This window comes from Pholis gunnellus, assembly GCF_910591455.1.
Source record: "Pholis gunnellus genome assembly, chromosome: 7".
Classification (NCBI taxonomy): Eukaryota; Metazoa; Chordata; class Actinopteri; order Perciformes; family Pholidae; genus Pholis; species Pholis gunnellus.
Window position 1 is genome coordinate 27,013,466 of NC_136533.1, and position 25,335 is coordinate 27,038,800.

General features: G+C 39.5%; 2 protein-coding genes across 2 annotated transcripts; both read left to right on the forward strand.

The window, feature by feature from the left end:
• The first annotated feature begins 111 nt into the window (after window positions 1-111).
• tat (tyrosine aminotransferase) lies at window positions 112-12,512 on the forward strand. The gene is made up of 12 exons (XM_079162284.1): window positions 112-166; window positions 805-1,097; window positions 1,558-1,662; window positions 2,266-2,333; window positions 2,667-2,825; window positions 3,845-3,983; window positions 4,149-4,201; window positions 8,663-8,815; window positions 8,919-9,047; window positions 10,813-10,896; window positions 11,758-11,856; window positions 11,983-12,512. The coding sequence occupies exons 2-12, from the start codon at window positions 806-808 to the stop codon at window positions 12,121-12,123; spliced, it is 1,422 nt and encodes a 473-aa protein (XP_079018410.1). The 5' UTR covers window positions 112-166; window position 805; the 3' UTR covers window positions 12,124-12,512.
• A 1,965-nt stretch (window positions 12,513-14,477) lies between these two features.
• Window positions 14,478-25,320, forward strand: LOC306698764 (aldo-keto reductase family 1 member B1). Its single transcript, XM_079163235.1, has 10 exons — window positions 14,478-14,787; window positions 19,093-19,269; window positions 20,421-20,537; window positions 21,137-21,214; window positions 21,311-21,427; window positions 22,308-22,420; window positions 23,302-23,389; window positions 23,470-23,553; window positions 24,831-24,913; window positions 24,987-25,320. Exons 1-10 carry the CDS (start codon window positions 14,707-14,709, stop codon window positions 25,018-25,020), a joined length of 972 nt encoding a protein of 323 aa, XP_079019361.1. The 5' UTR covers window positions 14,478-14,706; the 3' UTR covers window positions 25,021-25,320.
• Window positions 25,321-25,335: the final 15 nt, after the last annotated feature.

A 25,335-nucleotide genomic window follows, 5' to 3' on the forward strand; every position in this document is an offset into this window, starting at 1 on the left:
ACGGCACAGCCCTCGGTCTCCACCAATGGAAATATGGGTAAGGCTCAACACCCATGTTCGGGGATCTTGATATATAACCACCGTAAAACATCCCCGAAGGCTATTGTTCATCATCCCGCACGCGCTGCTGCTTTTTTGAAAAACTTTCTGTTGAATATTTAATCAGGTAAGTTCAGATATGACTTTTTAATATTTTACCTTTTTAGTGAATGGTCTGATAATAAACAAATGAACTATGAATTGATTTGCTTAATGTTTCGTTAGTACACCGTTGTAAGTTGATCTTTCAAAGTTTATTTTTGCAACAGTAATGATTCGTTATTTATGTATTCATCCCGTCTCTGTCGGTTCTATGGAGAGGTATAACAAACAGCTAGAACAAAGTGACTTTTGGATGATTGAAAAGTAACATTGCAGAATCAGGTGTGATCAACAGCATATCATTTTCTGGGTTATCACAATTTTGATGTTTTAACCCCTTTCAAATGATTACATATTGTAATGGCTTGATTAACATGTAAAGAGCATGTTAAAGGTGTAGCAGGCTGAAGGGGAGCTCATTTTGAGTATTTAATATAGTGTTGGGCAGTTTCATCTGTAAAAATATATTTTATAAAAGTAAGTCAAATAATGTACTAGTAACTATATCAATCAGATAATTGTAAAAAGAAAAGTACAATATTCCTCCTCGAACTGTAGCTAGTGCAGAAATATTAACACTTGAATTAAGTACATCAAGAGTAGATTTAAGTACAGTTTTGAGTGTTTTGATGCTCTAATTTTTCGTCATCTTCATCATTCCAGGATGGATAAAAAGTCTTATTTGGTTCAGATGAATGGGAATGGGGTCCACGGCACCGTCAACGGCAAAAGCCTGAATGGGGCCGGAGTCAATGGTAAGGGAGTGCACGGGAACGCCGTCCACCACGTCAGTGTAAATGGCAGCTTGTATCCGACCAAAGCCAAAAGCCGCAGGCAGATATGGGAAGTGAAGCCCTCCAAGATGGCCAACAACACGCTGAATCCCATTAGGGCCATTGTGGATGGGATGGAGCTCACTCCGAACCCGGATAAACCCATGATCTCGCTTTCCATAGGTGAGAGGGTTTCTGCATGACTAAATCTGTGTTTTAAACACTTCTGGAGATTCAGCTTTGTTGCTTACATGTAATGCAAATATTCTATTTCTAATAATCCATTAATGTGTAACTATAATCAATAAAGAATGACTACCCCGTTAGAGTTCCAATCACTTTCTAATATTTGAAACAAACCAGGCCAATTACCTATATGATATGATACTACCAATAAATACATTATGCAATGGCATACTGTCCATTAACTGTCGTCCACAACAGTTCTAATAGCTTTAAAAATAATCTAGTACAGATATATGGTTTCTTACACGTGTACATGTGTATGTGTATGTGTCCCATATTCCTCGACTTGTGTTTTTTTCATGTGTAGAGTGACGCAGACTTTTGAACATCGTTTATTGCTTGATTTTTGCGTCCTGTCACTGTTGACTAAATGCCTTCCATCACATCTGTTCCCCAGGGGATCCCACTGTGTTTGGAAACCTGCCTACTGATAATGCAGTGCTGCAGGCCATGAAAGATGCCATAGACTCCCAAAAATACAATGGCTACGCTCCTTCTGTTGGTGAGTTTCACTTACCAGCAAAATTCCAAAGCAAACATCTTTAAATGCACGGCAGTAAAGAAATGTGAATTCACGTTAGCTTCAACAGCAGTAAAACAGATGCATACGGGTGAGATGTGATAGTTTTTTAGTTACATTAGGTGCATGGATAGATTACTGAATAAGGCCAGGGGCCCAAAGTGACAGGGGTCCCCCTTCACCTACAAAATGTCACTCAAAGAGACATACAATGACTACAAAGAGATTTAAAATGAATAATAAAAGGGGCAAAACAACCGCAAAGAGACAGAAAATGACTACAAAGAGATACAAGACAACTACAAAGAGACACTAAACTACTACAAAGTCTGTGTTCCTAAGTTGTTGTGGTGAGACCTTTAGCATGTCAGAACCCAGGAAAGCCCCTCACCATATGCCCTTTAATTTGTATTGTGAAGTTTAGTAACCAGAAATTGTCTGATGTCAGTGAATAACATGCTCATGTTTACCAACCCCCAACAGTCAGTGAAGGGAGCACATGTAGTGTTGATTAAACGATTAAGCCATTGCATTAATGTATCTCTATTTGCATTTACCGCATGTTTTCTCTGTGTCCACCGGCAGGTTACCTGAAGAGCCGACAGGCAGTGGCCAACTTCTACAGCTGCCCTGAGGCCCCACTGGAGGCAGAGGTGCTTACTCCTCAAACACCTCAAACACATTTAATCTTTCATGCCCTTTCATCCTCATTCACCTGCAGTGCTACCTTTTAAATCTGAATCACAGTATAGGACAACTTAGGTGCATTCTGTGTGAATGAAAATGAAATTTTAGCAGCACGACGTAATAAACACAGCACTTGCAATATTATGCTCATAATGAATAGAATCAGATTGTAATATTGGACACTGCATGTCTTCGAAGTTAATCTACATGCTACAGTGACTTTATTGGGTGTTGTTGTTGGATATATGGTTTTGGAGTCTATGCTCTCAAAAAATCAAATGCACCACGCTCTCTTCCAGGATGTGATTTTGACCAGCGGCTGCAGTCAAGCCATTGACCTGGCTATCAGTGTCCTGTGTAACCCAGGGGACAACATCCTGGTCCCATGTCCAGGCTTCTCCTTATATAAGACTCTGGCTGTCTCCATGGGCATCGAGGTCAAACTATATAACCTGCTGGTAAGTAGGAGTGGGGTCCCTTCCCTACCCCCACCCCTAAACACAAACACTTACTCTACCTATACCTTTCAATTTGCAAGGTAACATTTGTTTATTTTAGTTTGTAGTATCACAACTTCAGCTGTTAGGGCCAATGATAATTGAGAAGCCATATCAGTGGATTATTTTCGTGGCATTCATGTGTAAGCCAGAAAAGAATAAATGGATTTTTTTCATATTCAAGAGCTTACAAGACATTACTTACTTTACATTCAGAGGTAACAACAAATAAAAGGACAGCAAGCCAACACATGGTACTGTATCAAACCCATCAGATATAAACTATTAAACATTGAACTCTCTCATATGTTGATGGCATTTGACGAAATGGAGTGGACATTATAGCTTTCTCCATCACACAGCATCTTTTTCCTGGACTTTACATTGAGATGCTATCACGCAGATGATAACAATAGTTGTTCTTCGCCCTGGGAAGGGTTTGCTTTAAAATCCATAATAATATAATAATAATACAATCGCAGTTAGTCACTGCACTTCTACTACTGTACAAACGAAGCCCAATTTCTTGATTAAATTAGCGACCAGCTTGCTAACTAGCAAAATGCAATTGTGTAAATAAGAGTTTTGGAGGTGTTTCTGTCTTTAGCCACCACCACATAAATATGTGGCAACCTAAATCAGTGGTGGTCACTTAATTTCAATTTATTTTCCAAATGAAGACACATCACATTTTAATCATATTGCTGAGAGGCTTACATCTTTAAAAAAAAGTTAGTTACAATGAATAAGCGACCAGAACATTCAAGGACTTTGGCAGTTGAGATGGATACACCATGTAACTGTTGACAACCTCATCCCGGCTGGCTTTCCCCTTCCCGACGCATTCTCCAACACAACCTCAACGTAACCTCGCCATAGCAGGTTGCAGTAACTAGCCTTGAATGTTACCAAGACACGGGTGTATCGTCGTGCGCAATAAAGTGTCTGCCCCCACCCTGACATCCCTCTTTGATTTCCAGCCAGAGAAGTCATGGGAGGTTGACCTGCAACACATGGAGAGCCTGATTGACGAGAGGACGTCCTGTCTGATTGTTACCAATCCGTCCAACCCGTGTGGCTCCGTCTTCAGCGAGGAACACCTGCAGAAAATCCTCAAAGGTTAGCTCTAGTTCTGCCCCGCTCTGCTTTGGTAGGAATAGGCAAGTTCGAAATCCTGAAAAAGTTTGAATTGGCAGCCCATGTCAGGGGGCGGAAATTTGGACTAAGACGGCATTTGCCTCATCTTAGTAAAACAATAGAATTTTTCTTTTTTTCTGTTTTCAGTGGCCTCCAGACACTGCGTCCCCATTCTGGCCGATGAAATCTACAGCGATATGGTGAGTGCAACCACACAAACAGGGCTTGGCCTTCTGTTACACCAGCGAGGCACATTTTTCGCCACAGTGACAGTGCAGGTTGTGTTTCATTTGGTGGTATTTGCCCTGGCTCTGGGTGGTGGGTGGACAACCCCACATCAGCATGGGGGGGATTAGGGGCCATGTGCTGTGAATGAGGCGTGGAAGCAGCGACCAGCGAGGTGGGTACGCTGGATGAGCAGGGGGCATGGAGGTCAGCAAGGGCAAGCAGTGGGGGTGGGCAAGGGCATAGCATTTTAGCCACAGGCTGTGTGCATGAACATGTTCCACATTGCCGTAGCATTCTAACAGCCCTGTCTCCTAAAAAGTATGTTCTATACAACGAAACTGCACTGTGAGTTACGTTTTGAAGGAAATGTATTTTGTCGTGGATTACGTTTTGCTTTGAAGTTTGTTGATTGAAAAGAGTCTGTGGACATCTGGTGTAGTGATGAGGCTCGTTGTCCAGGAGACTGCTGTTTGTGTCCCGTGTGAACCGAGAACTTTAGTTGCCTAAACCTAACCAAGTGCCTTCATTGCGTTTTTCTATTGTTTTGTTTCAACTTTGTTGAACCAAGATGTTTTTTACTAAATCAAGTAGTTTTGTATCGTTTTTGTTGTTTTCTTTCAATTTTACACTGTTAACCACACGTTTCAAAGTGTTAAAAAATGGCAATCGTTATCCGGAGAGAAATTAATTTTCGCTTGAAACGTAATTGAGAGTGCAAATTGAAAGTAAAAAAAGGACTTTCACCTAGGACACTGCTGTTCATGTCCAGTGAAACCAAAATAATTATTATAATTATTTGTGTTTTTGTTTTGTTTCAACTTCATCGTCATTTTAAGCCGAACCATGATTTTTTACTAAACCTAAGTAGTTTTGTGGCGTTTTAGTTTTGTTTCTTTCAATTTACAACTTTTACCACGTGTTTTAAACTGTTTAATACCGTGGAGAATATATGTTTCCTTTTAAACGTAATTGAGAGTGCTGTTTAGTTGTATGGGGACGTAATTTGTAGGAGACATCAAACCACAGCATATTCCTGAAAGGGCATACATTACCTAAAATGGTATCTTACAACTGAGTATTTTATCTTCATAATATCATGACTCCTTTTTTGTAATATTAGAACTTATTTTCATAATATTATGACTTTTTTCCCTCAAAATATTTTGACTATACTGTATTATAATTTTTTTGCCTTTAAGTTAGTTTTCCTTTAGTTTTGCGTTTAGTGCCACAGCGTGTTCATATCCAGAATAACACACCTCATTTGTCGCAAAAAGTTGCTGGATTGATTGATGGATGGTTGTCATATTATTAGTTGAAACTGGTTGGTACTAGCTTACGTAAGCACACGTCATATTTTGTTCAACAGAAAGAAACGATGATTGAATTTTTATATAATAATCTGAAAATGTTATATTTTTGTTTCAAAAATTAAAAAGAAATTGTGATCATAAACGGTTAAAGAGATGATCTCATCAGACAATCAGTTCAACCACAAGCAGGCCCATGTAACAGCTGTGCATGATCCTCAAAGCTGGGCTGAGAGAGTTACCTTCATTTCTCAGACAAATTGTAATGTTTCCAAGGAAACAACATTGCCAGCACATTCAGTCCAAAGCGTTGGCATCAATGTCGGCCTTGACAAGCCTTTACCGGTCAAACTTTTGTTGGAGGTCATGCAAACATGTACACAGATATCCACATGCGCACACCCACACACACACACACACTGGCTGAATAGTGTTGCTCAATACAAAAATGGAGATAAGGTAGTTGAATTGTTTACCAGTAGTTTTCCACCTTGGTAACATTCTGTTATGGTGATAAATACAAATCCATGGGGGATGTCTAACAGGAACACACACTTTTTCTTCTTCTATACTTTCTCAATTCACAGCCGGTACCAAAAAATGGCAGCCACATGTTGGCTGTTCAAGAACACATGTTGTGTGAATTTATGCATGGCCACCTTGCCTCAATAAAAATGAAATACCAGAGATTTGTGTCCATTACCAAGGCAGCTTCTTCCTTTACAAATTGTGCTTTAGCTAAAAAAAAATTTGACACATTTAAAATGTTCACTTATTTTGTATTACCAGCATCATTACATTATTAGTGTCAATGTGTGTTGAATTGCGTGCTAGAAGCTAGCTAACTTTGTTAAACTAGCCAGCTAGATAGCTTTGATATGTTATGTTCATGTAACACTAAGCAATTAGTTAGCTTAGTTTCCCTAACCGTTCCTTAAAGTCACAAATTATGGTAAAATGATTAAAGACTGAGATAGAGTGAGTTAAATCGTAGGTAGAACCGAATGCAAAGCCACGATACATCCATGATAGCCACTGATTTGACTGACACCAACGGGACAATTGCCGGCCTGTTCATACATAAACCAATGAATTACTTCGGCGTTCCTGTAGACCATGCCAGGAACATTTCTTGTAGGTTTCTGATCTAAGAAATCAAATTATATAGAAAATTATGGAGGCAGTGGCGGCAACCGCTGACTATCTGAAAGCACCTTCAGAACCAGCAGTTTATCATAAACTGCATGATGGCCTTTTGTATTTCACAAAAAGTAAAAAGTCCTGTGAGTTTTTCTTATGCTCATTACATAACTTTGCTTCTCTGTTGTTTCTTCTGATGGAAAATACTTTCATATTATATCCTGAATTTTGAACCTGTGCTTTTTAAATGTGCCGTCGGGGCTGGTGAGAATGGAAAAGTTTGGAGTCGGGGTTGTTGGGTTCATCCACAAACACTCCCCATCCGACCGCAGACCAGAATGACTTTGCAATTTTGTGGCCGCATGTGTTTCCAATCAATGCAGATGACGGGTTTTGCCGCAGAAAGAGCTTGCGCGCAATGGGAGCCGTGGGGTGGATGGATGGGGGGGGGGGGGGGGGGGGGGGGGGTTGGAAGGCTGGAATAGGGGGAGTGTTTTGCGGGCCAGGTGTCTGATAACTGCAGCAGCAAAACAAGACTCAGTCAGTCCCTCTGTTTCTTGAATGAGTAAATGATGTGCTTACAACGTATGTCTGCACAGTCTAGGTACTCTCTGTGCCTGTAAAGTCAGTCAGTTTTATCATAATCATTAATTAATTAGTACTTATAATGCTGATATAGTTGTAATCCTACTAGAAGGAAGGGGGGGGGGGTCACAAACTGCTTTAAATTGGAGAGCTAGGCAGGCACATGTCTGATGTTGCTGTTATGTCATTCACAGTAGTCTGGCCAATAGGACGCGGGGCAGTTCCCAGCTCAGAGTCAAAGATGTTTGGCTTTAATGAGAACCAGCTTTCTATGTGGTTACCTTACATTACCATTTCCCTTAAAGCCTCTCTCTCTCCTACTATGTGCTTCAAAATTGATCATGGTTTAGGAGTAGGGAGCTTAGCTTCTGCAAAGGTTTAAGACATGATATTTGTCTTGTACATAGTAAAAGTAAACGATTGTTCCCGACACTCAAGTAGGTCATCTGTAGCATTAAATACTTTTATTAACAATAAATGTGTAATGTGAAAAAAGGGTCAATAGTTGTGACAAATCAAAGCCTCGATTTTATGCAGCGTTTTGTTTTAGCATCTTTCAGTTCAGTGCAATGGTTTTGGTCTGTAACTTTATTGCTTTGGTTCACTCTCACTGCTCCGAACAATCTCATTTCCGGCTGCAGCAGGTGGTAGCAGCAGACAAACACATTTAACCACTAGCTTGTGGGCATAGGGTAGCATTTAGCTAAAGAGCCAGATATTTTTCTCAGGAGATGGTGGAAACCAAAAAAAGAAATAACATGGAGAACACTGGTCTTACCTTCGCTAAGCAGTAAATAATCAAGTGTTTGTTGAAGCCAGGATTGGTAAGGTTGAGAAACTAGAGTAAGCTAGATTTTTTAAATAATCTAACCGAAAAACCTCCACCCAGTGTTGCTAACTATTTTCCAATGAAAGTTGCTAGATTTTGACAACACTGACAGCTTGTTCCTTCAGGCCTCCCTTAAAAGCCCCCCCCCCCCCAAAATAATCATAATGAATGTAAACAAGTCATGGCTATTGTTAGTATATTGGGAGACTCTGGTTTATTTCAGAACAAATTAAATGATTGGACAGGCTAATTACAGTCCTGTTAATTACAGTCCTTTGTTTTTTTGCGTCAGGGCATTTGATTCATTGCTTGTTATCGGGATGTAATGACAATTTCAACAAATATAACAAAAGTGTTTTTGAAGAAGATTACCTGCCATAGCTTTAACACATTTGCCATATCCAGCTGTACAGCTTGTTCGGCTTTAACCACTTGAATGCCAAGCTTCTAACACCGTAATGTACTTGGCTTTCCATGTCAACAATATGGCCTCCTTTTGAAGGCAGAATGACCCGTGGATGATTTTTGCCATCTGATCTATTTGATCTTGTTCCTGCTCCTGTCCTCAGGTTTTCCCAGGCTGCATTTCTCCCACCATGGCGTCTCTCAGCAGTGAAGTTCCCATCCTTTCCTGCAGCGGCTTGGCTAAGCGCTGGCTGGTCCCCGGTTGGAGGATGGGATGGATCCTCATCCATGACAGGGATGATATATTTGGATCCAAGGTTCGTGTAGCTTTACTTGTGCATTCGTCTTTGAGCAGAGACAACAAGAAGCCTCCAATAGATAACAGTTACATTCACCTAATGCAGTATGTCTCCACTGCAGATTCGACAGGGTCTGGTGAAACTGAGCCAACGTATTCTGGGAGCCTGCAGTATCATCCAGGGTGCCCTGGAGAGCATCCTCAACAACACACCTCAAAGCTTCTACAACAACACCATCAGCTTTCTGAAGGTGATGGGGTTGATGAGTAATATCTTTCTATATACAATAAATCATCATCTTATCATCTCTATATGTTACTCCAACAAAAATGCAACCTCAGCGATACTCTGGAAGCACGAGTCTGTCGGCAGACCCTTACCTGGATAGTGCTGTATACCCACTAACAGCCAACGTCATGATTACGTCACCGTGTTTGCTAGAGAAAAACAAATGAAAAACTGGAGTCAAACTCAAATAACCTCAGAGCAATGGCCTAAGGTTACACCAGGGTGCCAGAATCGATACTGCATCCATTTAAGATGATAAAATGTGATTCTGAGCTCTAGCAAGTTATGTCCAAAGCGTTTCAGACATGGAGAGAAAATGTTGCTAAAGGTTTAGCTATATCTAATTTATTGGAGAGATAGAGAGATGGTCCGCTTTTGGTGTTCAGCTGGGTCTACAGTTCCTCTACCTCACTCCTTGCTGCTAGGAGACCACTTCGCCAAGAGAAGAGCAGGCAAGAGCTCTAGCTAGCTCTAGCGATGGACAAAGTAGGTAGCTAACTAGCCAGCCGTCCTCTCCGGAGCTTCCGTCAATTCTTCAGCTAATATGGTTTCATCGGTTTATGTTATCGTTCTCAAGTAACACTTGTGGTTTATAAAAAAACAAGCCAACAAAAGTTGCTAGCAACTATTAATAAACGTATTCAGATAATTATTCTGCCTCCACCTACACTCCTCTCTCAACAACACGTCATCGTGTCTATTTTACTCCATGTTGCCATGCGTAATATGGTATCACAAGGACAGATACAGGAGAACATTCCTGCCCTCTGCTATATCACTGTATAATAAATCACCTCTGGCCAGATCATCCACAAGACTAACAACGCTACACGAATGTTGCTTGTTGTTGGTGATCCTTGCACTACTGTTGAGTTTGTTTAGTTTTCCTAGTTGTTCATTTGATACCATTCTAATTCATTGTATATACATATGTTATTTTTTATTCTATTTTATCTTATTTTTTATTATTCTATTTCTTCAAATTCAATATCTGCTCTGTTATTTTATTGTACTGTATATATTTTGCATTTCCATACGTAATATTTTATATTTTATTTTACTCTGTAAATTGCTGCTGCTACAAACTAATTTCCCCCTGGGGATGAATAATCTATCTATCTATCTATCTATCTATCTATCTATCTAATGACAAGTTCTTTCTTTAATATAACATATTTTCACATAATGTGTATATTGTTCAGCATATATATAATATTAGAATCACAACTCATACTCATATTCATAATCCCTATAAATGTGACCAAAATAATTATTGTCTTCTGTTGTCTTCAAATATGTTTAAACATATTTTAATTGTTCTATTTTTTCCGATTTACAGTAATGTGTTTCACAAAAGACTGATTTGATGTGTAGTGGCAGCTTATCTTACCGTCCTTCTTGGCCACTTCTTGCAGGATGTAAAGGGTTCTGACTCGCGTAGACCACCACGTGCTCTTGCAGGCTAAACCTTTCTTGTTAGCTGTCCAATGATGAGGCTCGTAGCTCGTAGTTAAAAGTAGTTTTATTCGATGTAAACAAAAAATAAACAACATCCTTATGCAATAACTGGAGTACTAAAACATTGACCTTCTGCTGGCTAAAACTAAAAAGTCTATAATCTGGGGTCAGAAAAATTGTTGCTCCACATAAAATACAAAAAAAATACAAAAAACTGTTAAGAATACAAACTGGCTCTTACAGGATGGTTTCTTTTTTTTCTTCCTCAGACCAACTCTGAGATCTGTTTCAGTGAGCTGAGCACCGTCCCTGGGCTGAAGCCCATCATGCCTTCAGGAGCCATGTACCTCATGGTAAGTACTAAAAGTGTGTTTGATTTATCTTATTCATGTATATATGTGTTTATTATATTTTTAACAAAAATAATCTGAAGAAGTGGTTGCCACATCTCAAAATTGAAAGCTATGTTTATAAATAAGTGGAAAAAAATGAATTTAATTTAATTGGTATGCCATTTTGATGAAGTCGCTGAAAATCATTTTTTACCTTTATATTTTGCTGATGCAGGTATTGTAAAATAATATAATGCTACTGTAGTTAAGGGGAAAAAACTTTAAATACACCAGATGAACCAAACTTAAAGGTCACATATCATGCTCATTTCAAGGTTCATACTTGTATGTTGGGTTTCTATTAGAACATGTTTACATGTTCAAAAAGCTCTTACTTTGTCTCATACCTGTATTCAACTTCTGTCTGAAACGCTCCGTTTTTGTGCGTTTCAATGGTATTACATCGCTAGGCAATAGCTTGGGTCTGTGTTGACACATTGAGAATGTTTACACTTATAAACTGTGAAATGGTTTATATATTGTATAGTTGTGACCTCAACGTATGAAAATCCTGACGGCTCATCTAAAGACATATATTTTTTTGAATAAGGGCTATGTTTATTTCTCTATGGATTGAGCGTTTTCATACGTTCACACTATTTACATAGCACCTAGACCTGCTTTAATACAAATTCATAAAAATCTCCCTTTTTACAATATGGGACCTTAATGGGCAGTGTAACATGTTATAATATAAATTTCCCACATTCATTAATTTGTCCTACCTATACATGCATGTGAATCATCATTCTACGGTATTTTATTACATTTAAGGCGGTTTGAATATGAATCAGAGGTTAATGTGTGTTCACATTTGTCCAGGTGGGGATTGACATGAATCACTTTCCAGATTTTAAGGACGATGTGGACTTTACTCAACAGCTGGTGACAGAGCAGTCGGTCTTCTGTCTGCCTGCCTCAGTAAGACACCTTTTTCTGTCATTTATCCATAAAGACGGATAAATGATTTATTCTAAACTCAAATTTAGAATAAAGATGTGTGACCCTGTTAATGCCTGAGACTGTCCATTTGCTGCCCTCTCCCAGGCGTTTGAGTACCCTAACTTCTTTCGCATCGTGGTGACGGTGCCGGAGGAGATGATGGTGGAGGCCTGCGGTCGGATCAGGGAGTTTTGCAAGCGCCACCATCGGCCCCGCAGCCGCGACAGCAACGGCCTGGACCAGTGAGAAGTCAGAGCGTGACCAGTCCGACGACATTTCGCCTCGCGGAGACCAAAGCCTAGAGGATAGAAGAGTTGTCCACTAGTCACATGTAAAGAGCTGGAATCAGCTTTCAAATTGTATTCCACCGTTGTTAGGAAGTTAGAGATGGACGTCAAAACTTTGCTAGTATCGTCATCACTGTGGCAACTAAAAAGCTTGGGAGCGACACATTTGATTGTCCACCAATGGTGTAATTTTCTATGTAAACCGTATGCAATAAGCAGACCTAATATTTATATTTTATACAGGCAGCGTATATGACTTGTTCTTGTGTATTTATATAATTTGTGTAATGCTTTGTATGTCATTGTGATGTAACCTCTTTGATATAAACTGCAGGATTGTAGACTGTGCATACCGTTCACCTGGCTTCTTTGCTGTCCCAATTATGGGAAGCGAATATCTATTTTAATATCCATTTTTGGAAACGATATGCATGGATAATCTTATGCATACTCAGCGAGAAAGCAACTTCCAACTACATTGGCATGCTCTTTATCAGAACATTCTCTGTATATTGTTTGTGTGTTAATTGTGTGTCATATTGAATCACACACGTGTATATATTTAAATCCAAAAAATTGTATTTAGTACTTTCTTTATAGCTAATAAAAACATGTTGACATGACTGGTAAGAACAAAGCATTTTGCATATCCATAAAAAGACCATATGGTGGACAATAGCATAATTAAAATCTTATTTTCATGGAATCACAAATTAGCTTCAGACGGCCTCACAATCTGTGCGACGCAATCCATAGGCTGTTCTATTCTTATGTAACTTCCTGTATGACTGCGACTATAAAAATGTACAGTAGGTACACACATCCATGTGTGTACTGTATTTTACAGACCTGGACATCATCCATAACTTCTCTGGTTGATAAAGCAGCTTTTAACTTGGCAGCATTTCTCTATTGTGAGGTTGTGAAATTTCGCTTAAACTGTTAAATGTTTCTATAAAAGTTGTTACTGTACAATGTTCAAGCCGGGGAGGGGGTGTGTGTCTAATACATGTCTGGTGCACGTAAAATAAATGGTATAATAATTGAGCTATGTGGCTCATGGGACGTCAACGTCAATCTGTCCACCACTTTTTGTCCGGACTGAAATGTCTTAACCATGGGATGTATTGCCATGAAATCTTGACATTCATGGAGGACTTTTGGTGCTCCCTTGACCTTTCCTCTAGCGCCACCATGAGGTCGACGTTCGTGGTCTTAAGCGTAAAAAGTCTTGACAAATGATGGATGCATCCCCCTCAGGATCAATTGTAACAACTCTGGTGATCCTCTAACTTTTGATCAAGTTGCATCAGCAGGCAAACATTTTTGGTAATTGACCAAATACCCGCAAAACCTCTGACATTCCCAACAGCCTCAGCCGTACTTTGTGTTAAGTGGTAATTATAAGACATTGGCGCACAAAACTAAGATAGTAAACACGGTAAACATTGCAGCTGCTAAACAACAGCATATTAGCATTGTCTCTGTGAGCTTGTTAATGTTAGCATGTAACTATACTGTACATCCTCAAAGAGGCAGTATGTTTGTCTTGTTCGTTGATAACTGGAATGGAAAGTGTTATGATACATGACACACATATCATGACACAGGGCCCCTCTGCATGACAGATCATCAGGAGGATGGGTAATAATGTAGGACGCCTTTATCGAGCATATTTTCAATAATCACATCACCACAAACCTGGGGCAGTTGTTTTTTTCTTCAAATTAAAAGCATTAAAAGGGAGAAGTTTTGAGATTAAACATCATAATTTATACTTATGCTATATTAATTAACATAAAAGGAATTGCAATGCTTGTGAGCAACCTCCATTTAAATACCTAGAAGTCCTTTAAGGCCACCATAAAATAACAACTGAAAAATGAAATGTTGTTCCAGTATGTATAGACCCACACACCATACAAAACCTGGATAAAGTTCTTTTTTGACGTTATTATGTATCCCTATGTCTAATATGGCTTATTATATTTGAAGATTGTGAGACTTCTATCGTTCAAATTATAAAATATTTCTCTTACAAATCGACAGCATTTCAGTGCAGTGATACAAGATCGCCATCTAAAGTTGAACTGGAAACATTACAGCAGATTTCTTTACTTACAGTGCGACCTGGCCTTTCTGTGTGTTTATGTGTGTGTGTGTGTGTGTGTGTGTGTGTGTGTGTGTGTGTGCACTGCTACCCATATTAGAAGAGTGACCTTTGTAACATGCTCCTCCCTCCTCACTTAAAGACATGGTGGTGAAGTACTTTGTGTGTTGTCCAATAATTAACCACTGGACTGATAAAGCAGAAATAGGAGAGAGAAAGAGAAAGAGAAGGAAAGACACAGGTCAGACAGAAAAGTAAAATCAACAATGAAAGAGGAAGGACGTTGACTCAGCATTTGCAGTTTGAGGGGAAAAAGAGGAAGAGGACAGCCCCGACAGTGTACGAGTGTGTGCACCGAGTGTGTGCACCGAGTGTGTGCACCGAGTGTGTGCCGAGTTCCTCGTTTTGTTGCTTTTTGCTGCCGCCTGCTCCATGGAGGACTCACAGGTGGCCAGGTCCGTAGAGCTGAACGATGGCACACGGATGCCAGTTTTGGGTCTTGGGACATGGAAGGTACTCTATTTGATTCTTTGTTTATGTGTTGCAAATGCATGCATTTTAGGTATAGGAGTATTTACCGAAAGAAGTCTGCCATGGGAGGCAATTGAAAATACCGGCTTCTGATAGGCAGATTATTTGCCCGCCTCAAGGTCAAATGGCAAGCTCCCTCATTGGCTGCCTACACATCCCAACCATTGATGTATAAAGAGAACTGGGCCCTATTCCTCGTACGTGGCTAACTGAGTTAGCTGGATAATTTCCAGGATGAGATTACATAAGTGAGGCTTTTCGGTTCCTCGAAGCAAGTTTGGAAAAATCACCATAGCAACACATCCATAAGCCTGAACCTGCTCCAGAGCAGGCTTGAGCTAGATCCGCTGGATAAGCTGCCACTCCCCCGGAAAAAAGTGTCAGCTCCCTTCCTCAGAGATCCCATCGATGAGGAAGCGATATTAGTCAGATTAGCGTTTTATAGGGAGAGAGTTCTTCGAGATCGCCAAGATCCGTTATCACATCATGATGACTTCCTGTACGAGCGCTATCGATTCTGCCGACAAGGAATCATTTATTTAAAGACCTTCTCGAGCCGTTCATTGAACACCACACGCCATCTACTGTCTCACGGTCTGTATCACAGCCTTGCGCTTTGTTGCGAGTGGTTCATGTTTGTACAGTGTCGGTGACGCGGAGAACATCGGGAAAGCCGCTGCATGCCGTGCTGTTCATAAAGTTTATTTGGCGCTTAATAAACTTATGGATGTGTTCATTACATCACCATGGCACATGTTGTATTGATCACCATTCTGAATAATGTTTGTGTGCTTAGTGTTTACTTGCTCCCGTGTCCTCTTGATGGCTGGTTGAACTACATGATGGTTGAAAGCACTCATAATGATATGACAGTATTATTAGTACACCATAGATATCATTGTTGTAGAACATGATTAAGGTGGACTCATGATACGAATAGAGAGAATCACACACAATTTATTTTTACTGCTTATTATGAATAATACACACATACTGATCCGCCCATACACAGATTCACAAACGCATATTCAAACTCCTATTCTATATGGTAATCTACACATACATGTATATACACACATATATATATAGTACATGATACATACGTGCATACACCTACATATATCCTCATCAGTATCTATTAATTCGTATCAGTTAGATACTCTTTGGGCTTGTTTTTATCTACTTATTCTGAAAGAGTTGATATAATTATTGTCGCTATAGATCTCATTGGATGATGCATTCCATTAAGCCTACTGCCAGCAGGCACATTTAAAGAAATATCATGTGATTGATTGGGGTGATGAGGCTCTTAAAATTAGCCTATACATTTTCCCAACACTTGCGCATTTAACGAAGTCTACGATATTTTGCCATGCTTCTCGTCTAGCCCTCGCAGCGTTAGATTTCGCCATGATTATGGTCTTGAATTCCTCATATGCGTTCATGATCATCTCCTGCTCGTCAGCAGAGAAAAAAGAGGCTCTTTCTTTGCGTTTATTTGCTGTTGTACTGTTAGAAAATCATGGTTTCGGTGATCGACGCTTCCCCCTTTTGAAGTAGGACGGACACGCGCAACGATCCTGATGACTGACATCTGGTTCAAATTAACGAGAGTGTTTGATCAGCCTTTGAGGAACCGAGATAGCCTGATGTCAATCATCGAGTTAACTTAAGCTGGATAATAGGACATTTGATCGACTTAGTTCAACCACGTACGAGGAATAGGGCCCTGGACGTTGGGAGGTGGCGCCCCATTTAGAAAGTTGCTCAGTGGCACATGAAGCAAAAAAAGTTTGACTTCCACATAAAGAATTTATTCCTTTTTTTTTATTGAAGAAAGGGTTACAGACATCTCTTCCCCAATGTAAGTATCTGGGGAAAGTCTTTTGGGTCCAATGGCATCATGTGACGGACTTGGAAATTGACGAGTTTGCACTTTCAACATTTAATTCAAAGTTTTACCAGCATCAAAATGTCTGGTTGTTGCATGTTCGGTTGTCAGTATTGATATTCTAACAGCGGAGTCAAGTTCTTCAGAATTCTACATAAGATTTCACAGGAACAGGTGTTTCAGATTAACCAGCGACCATGTTAACTTTTGAATTTAAGTCGAAAGTATCCGTGGTTGCTCGGAGTAACTCACGTAAAGAGTTGGCGTGGATAATAAACAGATATTTTAAATTAAAGGCTTTTAAGAGGACACCTACGTGTTCTGTTGGTGTTTACAACAGTTGGCATCTCTATGAGCAACAACAACGCATTCGGCTGAGTCACCTGTTAACGCAGACGCCCGTTTGTGAAGGCAAATCACTGTCAAAATCCGAGAGCACAAATGAGATCCATGCGCGCGCGAAAATAAAACAGCCGCGCGCGTATTTTACTTTGACGAGCACTTTTACATCACTACGCGAGCAAAATTCACTCTCGCGCGAGCAAAAGTCGCTCGTGAAGCTTAAACCTGCTCGCTCGTGAGTCTTTTAGCTGCTCGCTCGCGAGTAGTTTTTCTTTTTGTCAGTAAGTGGGCGGACCCAGTCTCCATTGTATCTCTACATCTAATTGGTTACAATGCTCGTCTTTGGATAGACCGGATATCACGGATAGACGCCAGGTCTGTTAGAGGTGGTTCTCAATCCGCCACTAAACACTACTGTACTCCACTACATCTCAGGATGTTTTACATTTGTCTGACAGCTGTAAACCTTTCAGACTGTAGAGGCTGATGAAATACAAATGATGTTAATAGCGTTGTTAAATACAATAATTACAAATGTGTTAAAGTCAAGTTGCTCAGATTGGTTTGAATTCACTCCATCATTCTATTACAGACAATGTGTGTTTGAGACACTCTTTTATCTTAATTGATTAAAACATGATGCGATCATATTTAATCATACTGTTGTGTTTACAGAAGAGATATAATGTAGTTGTATATAATATGAGCAACAATTTGGATCTGCTCAAAGATCTGGAGCCAAGATTAGGGACCACTGTTTGTATATTAACTGTTAAATCACTGACAAGTAGTTAGTGGATGAAAAAGTATTCAGATCCTCACTGCAGTAAACGTACTAATACCATACTGATGAAACAATAATCCACTACGAGTAAAATACCTGCATTCAAAACCTTAGTCAAGTATGTTATTATCAGCAAAATGTACTTTGAGTGCAGAAAGTAAAAGTACCCGTGCAGTAAAATGTACATTATTTGCCCCTGACCTGTAGTGCAATCTGAAAATCTCCCCCTGACGTCTGTGTCAGTGATATCCGGTTTATCCAAAGACAAGGATTGTAACCAATTAGATGTAGAGATACAATGGAGACTGGGTCCGCCCACTTACTGTCAAAAAGAAAATCTACTCGCGAGCGAGCAGGTTTAAGTTTCGCGAACGACTTTTGCTCGCGCAAGATTGAATTTTGCTCGCGCAAGACAGACTTTTGCTCGCAGAGTGATATAAAAGCGCTCGTCAAAGTAAAATAGGCACGCGGCTGTTTGATTTCCACGTGCGCATGGATCTCATTTGCACTCTCGGATTTTGACAGTGATTTGCCTTCATACCGCATGTCTCCCAGCCGTGCCAAAAAACTCAACTGGCTCAAGTTATGATCAAAAAGTATTTAATAATTAACAGAAACTAAAACAGTTGCAAACTGAATTACACTATCGATAGAAATATGTTTCATGAAACAGAGATCAAATGAAATTCCCCCACACAGTCCAGCAAAGGCTAGTTATCTGTCCGAAGGTCCCAAGTGATCTGATCTTTGGCCTGAAAATACAGCGTCTTATTGTTTGAAAATGTCTATCAGCTTCAGTGATTGGCCGAAATCCATTAGCCCCCTCCTGGTTTCATCCTTCCTGCTGACCGCTCCCTGATGACTCGGTGCTGTCGATTCTCTGCTTATCACCTCATACGATCATCTTCTGGAAAGCCTCACTCAAACCCCTCTCTCTCCCTCTTGACTACTCTTTACAGTGTTTAATACATACAGTGGCTATACTTTTGGTTTAATACTTTCAAAGATTATACTTTTATGGTTTAACACTTCTATAGGTACATTTACTGTAAACATATAATACCCTCTAAAGTAAACATATTGTGACCTTTAATACATTGTGACCTTTTATTCTTGTGACACTTTTATTCACCACTAGGGGTGCTATTAATTCTACTAAATAATGCTTTTAATACTTAAATTCTTCACAGTATATAACTGTTTCTTAACTTTAATATGGCAGATAGTGGTGAAGGTGGGCCTATTTTATAATTTGTTTTGCTTCTTGCAGTCCTCTCATCTTCCCCGCACCTCGGTCCAGGGTGCGGTGGAGGCTGCCATTGCGGCTGGCTATCGTCACATAGACACCGCTCACAGCTACAAAAATGAGGTTGATATCGGCAAGGCTCTGCGCTCCAAGATACAGCAGGGTGTCATCAGGCGCCAGGACATGTTCATCGTCAGTAAGGTGGGTGGTGCAACAAGTGTTGCAGCAATGCCGGTGATCAACATGAGGAGGGGGAATTATACAGTATTTGTTTACACAACTGATATATATATATATAAATATTTTTTAATTTATTTTTATGTTGCCTACGGAAGAGGATTAGGGCCACAAAGTCAAAACTCTGACTATACAGTCAGAATTGATTACAGATTTATTTACAGTAAAAAGCTGAACAACAAGCCAACAAGCAGAACATCTGGAAAAATGCAGTTTTCTACTGTTTGGCGAGCAGCCATCCATCCTTGTCCACGGCAGGTAACGTTTAAGATGCCATACGGAGTTTGATAATAAGAATAGTTTCATAAATGAAAGATAATCATAATTGTTAAACTGCAAATGTATTTGAAAGATTTTGGAACTTCTTGTATTGCTGCTCAAGAAAGACTATTTGTATATATTTATATATATACAAGAATAATAGAGGCAATATTCATTGTTTTCTTAATTAATTGTCTTTTTTTTCTTACAAGAACCGACAAGAGTATCAATAAGGAACTGAAGTGGTAAGCAGTATCGATATGAGTACGGATGGATGGATAAAATCAATATACCCATCCCTACCGTCGGCTAATATTAACCACTAAAGGACCTCCATGTGTCGATGGTATTTGACAAGTTGAGAGTGAGAACTGATTGGTTATGGAAGATAAGAGGAGTAGGGAACAAAAGGTAGAAGGAGACTCAAGAGACACTGGGAAACAAACTGAAGCACGGCCACAGGCTTCATCAAAGTCCGAATTCTAAGTTCAATCTCAGAAAAAAAATGAAGTTTAAAATCTTGAGGAAGAAGTTTGAAATCTGAATTCTGACTTTACAGGTGTTGAATATGAAATAGCTAACAGTGTTTACCTGAGGGGGAACCGGTGGGTGGGTGCTACATTTCTGCAACGACGTTATCAGCGGTAACCGCCGTATAGTCTCAGTGCACAGCACTGGCTAGCTCACATGCACTAATAAAGCACAGAGGAGCTTTACACAGCAAATAGTTGTTTGCTGCCATGCTCATATTATGGTATAGAGAACCTTTAACAGAACTAGCTGACATTATTTTGTATACTTGGATACTTTTATTTTCTGTTAACCCTCCTGTCCTGTACCTTTTTTTTATATAGCTGTGGTGTACCCATCATGCCCCAGAGGACATCCCAGAATGCCTGAATAAGTCCCTGAATGATCTCCAGCTGGACTACCTGGATCTTTACCTTGTGCATTTCCCTGTTGGCCTAAAGGTTAAGCATAATATCCAAATTTACAAATGCGAACTATTTGTTTTTAAACACTTTAGAAAAAGGAGATCTTGAAAATCGACATTTTTTCAGAGAACACTGCTCGTAACTTGCGTGCCGTCTGTGGAGGTCTGTGCCATGGTGCCTCGCATGTTTAAAGAGAACTTAATTGTCTCAGTTTAAAGTCCAAGGGTCAACAATTTATTTTAAATATAGATGTAATATTTTCCAAAATTCACAACATGTTCTCATCTAATTCGGCTTCAATCTATATTTGTTGCCATTTAGCCTTTTAAAAACAACATTTACACTGCGATCAAAAACTGCAACTGTATGCTGTTAACGGAGCACACAGTGTTAATTTGTTTGTTATTTTTGTCAATTTGAACAACCCGTTTACCTATAATATAGTAATTTTATCATTTTATACATTGCCAATATAAAAAATATCCCTTAATTCAATGAGTATTTTGTGGTTCTTTATGTTTCTCTAAATTCGCTTAATATCTTTCGAAGGGAGTAATTATAATTATGTCAGGAAAATGAAACATGCCATTTCATAGAAGCATCTGTTTGACTTTTACCTTTACATTTCTTCCTAGAAAATGGGTGACGACCTTTTCCCAAAGAAGGACGGAACGATGCTGACCTCTGACACAGACTATGTGGACGTCTGGAGGGTAAGATGCGTTACGGGGGAAGTAATCTGACTCAACCCAAAATGCAGAAAAACAGAACACTGAGATGGAGAGACGATGCAAATGTTGTGTTTGCAGGGGATGGAAGCCCTGCAAGCCTCAGGGAAGGTGAAAAGCATCGGTGTGTCCAACTTCAGCATCCTGCAGCTGGAGAGACTTCTTGCTCTGTGCAGGGTGCCCCCAGCTGTCAACCAGGTACTGCAAATGTAGCTCCTTTAGTGACGTAAGTGGAGGAAAGTCTGTACATTCCTATTCCTATTTCCTTATACCTTCACACCTTATAAGTATGGACCCATGTCCCACATTTTGGTACAAGTACAAAGTGAGTGACGATATGAGCAACATAGTATCAAACAATGATGCCATATAATGACACCGGACAATGGGTCTCACAATGATGTGATACAGTTTTGTATGTTGTGATCATATGGCATTGTAATTCATCATATGATATCAAGATAAGAGATGAAAAAAACATTTCAACAGCAAAGAATCCAGAATATTCATCTATGACATTATTAAATATCATTCAACTGATGTCAACATATTGCATTACATGATGAATGATGTCAAGAATAGATATTTACGATGTTAGATGACACCATATACATGAGTTCATGCAACAGAATTAATTGGAAATGTGTTAATGAAATGTAATTATGTAAGGATGAGTTAATACAATGTAATGATAGGATGATGTGTTCGTGCAATGTAATGATGTGAGGATGTGTTCGTGCAATGTCATGATGTGAGAATGTGTTCGTGCAATGTAATGATGTGAGGATGTGGTCGTGCAATGTATTGATGTGAGGATCTGTTCATGCAATGTCATGATGTGAGAATGTGTTCGTGCAATGTAATGTGAGGATGTGGTCGTGCAATGTAATTATGTGAGAATATGTTCGTGCAATGTAATTATGTGCGGATGTGTTTGTACAATGTAATTATGTGCTGTAATTATGTGCTGTAATCACTTTATCACGCAATGATGCAACTTCCATATTTCAACATAATGTAATGAATGACAGGTTGTGCATAGTTATTCAGCTTTTGTTTGGTGTTATATCATCCATAGATTGAGCTCCATCCCTACCTGGTGCAGACAGAGATGATAGAGTTCTGTAAATCAAAGAGCATCGCCCTGACTGCCTACAGTCCCTTTGGCTCGCCGCAGAGACCCCCAGAGATGTAAGTATCCCTCATACACTCCACTGACTCAGACTGACTTTGCTCGGAGATCATTTTGTGATCCAAATTCGATTCAATTTGTTAGCATAGTTTGCCCCAAAGAGGACACATTTATTTAGATCAACTTTGTGTTAGTTCGTATTGCACAGTTACAACCAAAGTAGAGCTTGTAAACAAGTCAGTTTACTCAGGATTTGTTTATTGTACACAAAGGTATCTGTCATCTTATAACCAACCCTTTGTCATCTTCACTCCATAGATTTCAGATAAATGGAGCTGTTTCCATCTCTTTATTTACAAATAGGATCAACCTTGGACATGAAGTCTAGGTTAAAAAACAACAACAAAAACAACAGTAAATTATAAAATAAAGGGAACACACATTTCCTTTTCATTCATGCATTCGCTTTAATAATTAAATGAAAACAAATGTGATAAAGACAATTATTTAGCTTTTTCCAAAACAGAATTAATTGCTTTGCAATGTTACACTGACATTGTAGAGTTTCCTGGAGCAAAACTCCTCCCTTATAACTGCTGACAGTCAATCAGAAAAGTTTAGCATTTTGTTTCTATCTCAAAAAAGCCTCCTTGCACCTCCTCATGGAAGCTTTTCACAGTGGTTTGTATTTGATGTGTACGTTACGATGTATCCAGAACCCTCGTGTCATCTGAATGAATTTCTATCTAATTTTCAACTACTTATTTACTTCCCTTTCTGTTTTTGTTTTCAATGTCTTTTGAATGCAATTGTGATGCATTCTTAAAGTCTTATGTTAATGTTAAATATATATTTTTTGCCCTTGTAAAGTGCTTTGAACGGCCTTTTGTCTGCATAGTGCAATCCTGTGCTCTGGTCTTTTGTATCTCGCCTATCTCAGGTTCAGAGGAGTCCTTGATCCGCACAAGCTCCTGGAGGACCCAGTCGTAGCAGATATAGCCAAGAAGCACAGACGCAGCCCTGCACAGGTCAGCGTAGTCTACTGTGGTCTAAGTGTGTGTGTGTGTGTGTGTGTATTACTTTGTTAGTAACAGTGGTACTCCCCCAGGTGTTGCTGAGGTACCATGTGCAGCAGGGTATTGCAGTCATCCCTAAGAGTGACAAGCCTCATCGCATCCTTGAGAATACAAAGGTAACACCTCTTCCTCTTACGGTTTCCGTCGCTCAGGCTCACTCCTAAGAATTGTATTTTTATGACAATGGTGCGATCATTAGACATTGTTCAGTCTTTCGTCTGCAACTTGCTCCTACAAGTTGTGGTCCAACCATAGTCTAGAGATAACAAGTGGACGTAGTCATCGCGACGTAGCCCATTGGTTTGTGGACTGCCGTTTAGAAGCCTTGAGTGCGGCAATTTCGCCATCGCCATGTTGTTTTTTTGCAACCAATTATATTTGGAATGCGAAGGAGTGACGTGGAGACACCGTATACGGCTGACAGCAACCTGTCAATCACAGTAAGCCCGACTTAACGCATACTCCACTTTATGGTCTATTTGACTCTAAATGGACCATCATTTACTAAATGAACATCATGCTGTATTGAAGAAGACTTGAAACTAGAGATTGAGACCATAAACTCATGTTTACAATGTTTACTGAGGTAATAAATCAAGAGAGAAGTAGAGTCACTTTCTCATAGACTTCTATACAATCTGACTTAACTGTCTACGTAGATCATTGGTTTATATTGGATGAGAACACCCAGTAATTGCTTCATTTTTATAAAAAAAAAATGTGCACAGTCATTTTATTGTACTGTTTGTGTCAAATCAGTGGCTATGCATCAGTTTTAAATAGCCCATGATTACACTCACTTTTTTTCAAATTCTTAAAATCATTTCACCAATATTTGTGAATTTCAATGACACATGTAGGGACAAACTAAGCTAACTAAACTAATTGTTTTTGTCTTACATTAACGTAAGTAATTTGCACCAACTCAATCTTAACTAAGCTAACAAGCTAGCTTCTAGCAAAACATTTCAACATCCATTGCTGCTAGCAGCGTAATGATGTTCTCACATAGCCTGCACAAGATAACTATTGACCAGTTTCATAAATTATGAATACATCTCATCTTGTCTTTTTGTTTGTACTTGGATTTACTGACCACACCGTTTATCAGACCACTAAATTAGACAAGAATTAGCATAGCTAGCTAGCACACCCAGTGTCCTTCCGTGATCATGTAAACCATGCTGCTAGCGTGGCTAAACAAACCCATACAAAATTTCAGAATACTAAAAAGTCCCTCTTCTCACGATGCATACTGCCAGCGTTGTATCATCATTCGACTCAACATAATGTATTTCCCCTTAGAAAGGCTGGTATATATACACTGCAAAATAAAATCGGTATAGTTGTCTGTAAAATCCATTTGTCCAAATCAGTTTCGATGTTTGTGCAGATCTTTGACTTCAGTCTGACTGAAGAAGACATGAGAGCACTGAGAGGACTGCACCGAGGGTGGAGGGCCTGCATGCTCGAAGAGTAAGTGGACACACAGCAAAAAGGTTCTGCAAAGTGCCGCTGTTCTCACAGTGATGCCTGTTCTGTTTCTCAGAGTCAAGTCTCATCCGTACTACCCGTTCGTATGAGGAGAAGACACGGCACACTGGATCTACTAATACCATGACAACCAACGAGACTCAAGACCGGCTACATGCAGTCTACACACAGTATCAGTATTACATGCTGTGATTCATCAGTGCCTTGTTTGCATAATACTCAAGATAGAATGTGAAGACAAATCTCATGAATGTGACTTCACAAATATCAGTTCGTCCATCAGCTCTGAAAAGTGGGGTGCCTAATTTTCTAATGTTTTTGTGTCATGAACGAAAAACTATGTTTGTGTTAACAGCTGCATTTTAATTAAAGACAATTCAACAAAAATGCACAGTCCAGCAAAT